A 6,515-nucleotide genomic window follows, 5' to 3' on the forward strand; every position below is an offset into this window, starting at 1 on the left:
ATAAAAACAAAGGAGTAAGTGATCGGATCAAAGCAAAATCTACGATGATCACTTTGATTTGACACAAATTATTTTCTTTATCCCTTGATCAAATTTCACAGACTGCTGAGTTGCCAACAATTTACGCTACAGATTAACCATTCCTCAAGAAAGCAATTGATTTTGATTATATTGGCTTCCCATTGTTAAACCCATGAAGCTTTATGGATTAGAAAATCAAAATAGATTGAAGGGCAGAGTCCGAAGAAATAATGCACTCTGTCGATGTCTCTGTCTTAAATCTTCACTTCTTTTCGTAAGAGAATCAATGGAAGCCATTACCCATCTTTTTGTCTTCTCTTTCTTTTTCTCCTTCCTCTTAAGAACCTCCATTACACAAGACACTCTTGCTCCAACTCAATCAATCAGAGACGGTGACACTTTAGTTTCAGCCGGCCGATCATTTCAATTGGGATTCTTCAGCCCAGGCAATTCCATAAGCCGATATCTGGGAATATGGTACACAATTTCTTCGGAGACAGTTGTATGGGTAGCCAACAGAAACGCTCCCCTTAACGATCACTCGGGAGTTTTAAAAGTCAGTGATGGCGGAATTCTTGTGCTTCTTAATAGCACCAATGGTGTTGTTTGGTCAACGAATGCATCAAGAACTGCAGAAAATCCAGTTGCGGAGCTCTTGGACACCGGTAATCTTGTTGTGAGGGATAGGAATGATGACGACCCAGATGACTATTTGTGGCAGAATTTCGATTATCCTTGTGACACTCTCCTACCGGAAATGAAGCTTGGATGGAACTTGGGAATTGGTCTTGATAGGTTTTTATCATCTTGGAAGAGCACGGATGATCCTGCTCCAGGTGACTTTTCGGTCCTGATAGATCCTCGCGGGCTTCCGCAACTGGTTCTTATGAATGGAGATTCAAGACAGGCTAGAGCAGGGCCGTGGAATGGCCTTAGTTTTACGGGTCATGGGTCGGGTCATGGTATAAGACCGAATCCTGTGTTTGCGTATGAATTCGTGTTGAATAAGAAGGAGGTCTATTACGAGTACAAACTCATAAACACTTCTGTTTTCTCAAGATATGTTGTAAACCCATCAGGCGTTGCGCAGCGATTCAATTGGGTGGATCGAACACAGAGTTGGGAGCTTTTCTTTACATCGCAGGCAGATGAGTGCGAAAATTATGGCTTATGCGGTGGATATGCTACCTGCAACATCAATAAGTCTCCTATATGTGCATGCTTGGAAGGATTCTTACCCAAGTCTCCAAAACATTGGGATTCAGCAGATTGGCATGATGGGTGTATTCGAAGGACTCCTTTGGAATGCAATGACGGAGATGGATTCCTGAAGCGCACAGGGGTGAAATTGCCCGACACATCTTCTTCCTGGTATAACAAGAGCATGAGCCTCCAGGAATGCGAAGGAATGTGTTTGAAAAATTGCTCCTGCACAGCATATTCAAGTTTAGATGTGAGAGGGGGAGGAAGCGGCTGCGTGCTTTGGTTTGGTAGCCTTGTTGATATTATAGAATTCGCTGAGGGTGGGCAAGAGCTCTATATAAGGATGGCTATTTCAGAACTGGGTATGATTTCACTTCTATTTTTTTCTTTGGATTTTGTTGAATTTCTTGTTTTGTTTTATTTTAAATATGATGACATATGGACAACAATACCTGTTAGTTAATTTTCAATTGGCGAAATTAGGCTTATTCTATGTTTGTTCAATTGTTCAGACTTTTTCTTGCATGTTTTCTGAGGTTGCAAGGCATATCTTTCAAGGCTTGCTTCTTAGCCATGAAAACTAGCTAAGAAGTGTTGGTTATGGTGGTGTTGGTCTCAATCACTTGACTCTGTTTTCTTCTTTTTCAGATCATCTCGAGAAAAAGAGGTACTTCAGCAAGAAGAAACTAGTAGCAATTATAGTCAGTTCAACATTTCTAGTCGTGGGAATGACAGTACTTGCACTGTTCTCATACATATGGAAGAAGAAACTCAAAAACCAAGGTAGATTTACAAGAAATAGACTTCGAAAATAATTGATTTTTCGTGGTGGTTGATTTATAGCTAAGAAATTTGAATAAGTAGGTTTTTTTCACTGAGAACATATTGGGGAGTAAGTAATTTGCTTTTGATAAAAGAATTATCCAATATTTTTTCATGATGCCCCATGCGCGCTATTTCAGGAATGGCAAAAAGAAGTGAGAGGAAGAATTATGATAATGAAGGTGGGAAGGAAGATATGGAGTTAACGATATTTGATCTGGCTGTAATAGCTAATGCCACAGAAAATTTTTCTAAACACAACATGTTAGGAGAAGGTGGCTTTGGACCTGTGTACAAGGTAGATAACTACATCACTAGTTGAGCTATATTTTTAATGTTCCAAAATACTGATTCTTTGATTTTCAGGGTACATTGCAAGGGGGGAAAGATATAGCTGTGAAGAGGCTTTCAAAGAATTCTGGACAAGGACTGAACGAGTTGAAAAATGAAGTTATTTTGATTGCCAAACTTCAACACCGTAATCTTGTGAAAATTCTCGGTTGTTGCATTCAAGCCAATGAGAACATGTTAATCTATGAATACATGCCTAACAAAAGCTTGGACACCTTTATTTTTGGTTTGAGACTTAATCCAGAACATCATGTTTATTCTTATCCTCTTTCATTATTGGAATTGTTTGTTGAGAATTCAGCAAGGTATATACTAACATGAATGTGAATTTGGGCAGATCAAACAAAGAGTAAATTACTAGATTGGCAGAAGCGCATCAACATTATTCATGGTGTTGCTAGAGGGCTTCTCTATCTTCATGAAGACTCTAGACTAAGAATTGTCCATAGAGATCTCAAAGCTAGCAATATCCTTTTAGATACCAATATGAATCCAAAAATTTCAGACTTTGGCTTGGCTAAATCATTCGGGGGAGATCAAATTGATTCCAAGACCAAAAGGATTATTGGAACATTGTAAGTATGCCCTAACTTCTTTTATAGGTTAAGTTTAGCTGTTTTTAACCCCCCCTTTTTTTTTTTTTTTTTTTTTTTTTTTTTTTTTTTCCAGTGGTTATATGTCTCCCGAGTATGCGGTGTATGGACGATACTCAATAAAATCTGATGTATTTAGCTTCGGAGTTTTAGTAATAGAGACAATGAGTGGGAAGAAGAATAGGAAATTCTGTCATCCAGACAACAACCTTAATCTTCTTGGACATGTAAGCATAAAGAGTGACAAATCCTACTAATTTTTTTTATTTGTTATGTGAAGAAAACCTCTTACTTACACTGCCATTACTGACAATACAAAGGGTCACATGATGCCCTTGTTATTTTGCTCTTTTAATAACTATTGGCCAATTTGAAGGCATGTTGTCTGACCCACAAAATTTGACTTTCATTTCTTTAAGGCATGGAAATTATGGATTGAAGAGAGGCCAATGGAGCTGATTGATGAATTGGTAGGTGACTTAAGTTGTCTATCTAATGTATTACGACACATTCATGTGGGTCTATTATGTGTGCAAGAAAAACCGGAGGATAGACCAAACATGTCGTCTGTGGTTCAAATGTTGAGCAGTGATTATTTATTGCCTAAACCAAGGCAGCCGGGTTTCTTTACTAATTCAATTGAAGTAAATCCGCATACAACTTGTTCAGCAAATGGAATCTCCATTACATTGTTGGAAGCACGGTAAATAACATCAAAACGAGAGCAAAAAACTGAATTATTTTTCTTTTAATGAATTTATGTGATATTGGTTTTGGCTTAGTGCAAGGCTGCTCCTACTTTATTCATGTTGTTTATTCATATATATATAGGGGATTGGTTTTACTCACAGGACTATATCATACGTTTCAAAGTGTACGTTCTTCTTTGAATAATTTGACATCAATTCCTTGTATAATGCAGTTAAAAGGTTGAAACTGTAAGTTTTGATTAAGCATATGCCAAAAAACCTCTTGGCCTTGTTTTACCAACTGATGTAGTATCTTCTAAATTTTCTTACTAGTATTCAATTCAAAAACTCAGTAGCTGTACTCAAAGTTAATTACCTAAAATTTTTGTTGTTGTCTTTTATTGGTAATAGCAATAAAAGATGTGGCCAGAGGGAATGGTTAAACCACCCCAAATGGCGATGAGGTACTTGTTCGGCCACCACTCATTTGGTTAAAGGGGTAGCCAACCATCCCTTGCCATTAGTGTTGATGTGAAACAAACAATTTTATATTTATCCTCAAAAACAAAGTAGAGAACTGAGGCGGTAAAAGAGAATTTTCTTCCCAAAAAACTTATTATTCAATATAAAGAAATTTCGTAAAGTTGCAGAGCATTTTGATTTGGAAGAATAACACCATCTACATTAATTTAGAAGACCCCAAAATAAAATACAGTAATTACTGAATTTCCAAAAGCATTTACCATCGGTGCAAGAAAATAAGAAAGAAATTCTGAACACTATTTAATTAAACATCTACGTAAATTTAGATAATGATGATGACCTGCTCCAATTATCCCTCAAATTTCAGAGGCTTCCAATCTTCTTCTCTACTTTGAGCAGTACCCCATATCTTATGCGCCAAATTGAATGCTATTTGATCGCGAGGATCTGCAAAATCCACAGTCGCACCCTTCCTTACCATATTGGTTAAGTATTTCTTCCTCAGCTTCCTCACTACATCAATTAATCGATGTTTAGGAACATCCACTTGAAGCCAATTCTCGATGAAATCATCAAAACTATCGAAATGAGAAAATGGGTATCTCCCGTTTCTTGTGTTATAGTCAATGATTACAACAGAAACAGAGAGATAGACATAAAACAGAGAGATTTATGTCTATGAAATTTATTAAACTTTGTGATTTCTAGTCTGATTTCTCTTGTTTGAATATAATACTCTTTAACAATTAACATGTTCAAAGGGTATATATGTTTGTTCTTAGTTGACGCCTACTTAATGAAATTTATTAAATGGATCCTAAAATAAGGACACCAATAGAAAGAAAAAAATATTAGAAAATAGTAAGTAAAACCGTAATTTTTTTTGTTTGACATGTTAAAACAAGAAGAGGAGGGAGGATTTATATTAGTGATCTCAGCTTTATGAGGCATGATCCCGATCTGATTGAACTACTTCTTGGAGAGAAGTAAAACCCTATTTTAACATAATAACAAAACCAATTAATTTATTCTTAAAATCAGGAAAGAAATATATATTTTTTATGGTAAAGTTCACATACCCCTATTAAACTACTACCAAATGGACAATGTCTCTCCCAATGTAACAATGTTCTCCCTTAAATATTTATCAAATAACTAAAATACCCCATTAAATTAAAAAAAAAAAGAATTAATTAATTTTTTAACAAAAACATTTTTTTTTTTTTTTGAATTTTCACTCCTTTTTTTTTTTTAAAAAAAAAATTTTAGATTTTTTTTAAGGGTATTTTCATTATTAAGGGGAACATTGACAATTTTTGGTAGTTTGAGGGTGGACATTGTCGCAATTAAAAGTTTCAGGGAACATTGTTCATTGAGTGGTAGTTTGAGAGGATTATGTAGACTTTTTCTTATTTAAAAAATAATAATAATAATGAAGTAAAGAACCTTAGTGGTCGTCGAAAATGAGTAATGATATACTCTTCACGTACATCAGCATGACATTCCAAATGAGCGGGATTTGAAGATTAGTTTGTACGAGAATGAAGGAACCTTATCGGTTCCGATTCTCGTTTTTGGCACCAGGTTATAATTGGGTAACCGAGTATATATATAAAATAATATTTTATTTTTATTTTTATTTTTAATTTTTTTAGGGCATTTTTAAACATTGAATTTTTATGGCATTTGTAAACATTGGATTGAAGGGCATTTTTAAACAATGAAGTTTTAGGACATTTTTAAACATTGGATTTTTATTTTGTTAGGCCCAAAAAGCCAAAAACAATGATTTTTCTAAGATTTTTTGGAATTTTTTAGGGTTTTTTTTTTTTGGGACAAAAATGCTAATTGTGTTTTTTAAAAAATGGGTAAAAAATTGTTAAATTAAGAACAAAAATTAAACCCAATATCTCAAATAAGCCCAAAATGAATTTTACAAAAAAAAAAAAGAGGTTATCCGGTCTAAATAACTGGGTACCAACCAGAACCAGCCGGTTATTATATAACTGGGTAACTGGGTACCCGGTTCCTGTTTTTGAATGTAGATTTTCGGTCTGATTTTGACAAAAGATTGATCACACAAGCAGCATCCTTGCTTTCCAGTTCTGCTATAACCACGGAAATTGTTTCAGTGCAGGTAGAATCTATCTTGATGAACACAATTAATACTGTGTAAATCTCAATGGACCAAAAAGTTGAAAATTAATCCAGAAACAAATGAAGAGGCAAAAAAGGAAACCAAGAAAAAAACGATTCTATTATCAAACCCTACATTTATCTTAGCTAGATTGAAGCAGAATCGTCTCTTGGATTCTCTTCACCTAGCTTCTTCACCTTCACCTTCACCATGAAC

At 35.1% G+C, this 6,515-nt stretch overlaps 1 protein-coding gene across 1 annotated transcript; it reads left to right on the top strand.

Annotated features, from left to right (window-relative positions):
• The first annotated feature begins 307 nt into the window (after positions 1–307).
• On the top strand, positions 308–3,697 carry LOC132174530 (G-type lectin S-receptor-like serine/threonine-protein kinase At4g27290). Its single transcript, XM_059586169.1, has 7 exons — positions 308–1,586; positions 1,873–2,007; positions 2,163–2,344; positions 2,413–2,623; positions 2,735–2,972; positions 3,067–3,217; positions 3,410–3,697. Exons 1-7 carry the CDS (start codon positions 308–310, stop codon positions 3,695–3,697), a joined length of 2,484 nt encoding a protein of 827 aa, XP_059442152.1.
• The last annotated feature ends 2,818 nt before the right edge of the window (positions 3,698–6,515 follow it).

Source organism: Corylus avellana, chromosome ca3, assembly GCF_901000735.1.
Source record: "Corylus avellana chromosome ca3, CavTom2PMs-1.0".
NCBI classification, from domain to species: domain Eukaryota; kingdom Viridiplantae; phylum Streptophyta; class Magnoliopsida; order Fagales; family Betulaceae; genus Corylus; species Corylus avellana.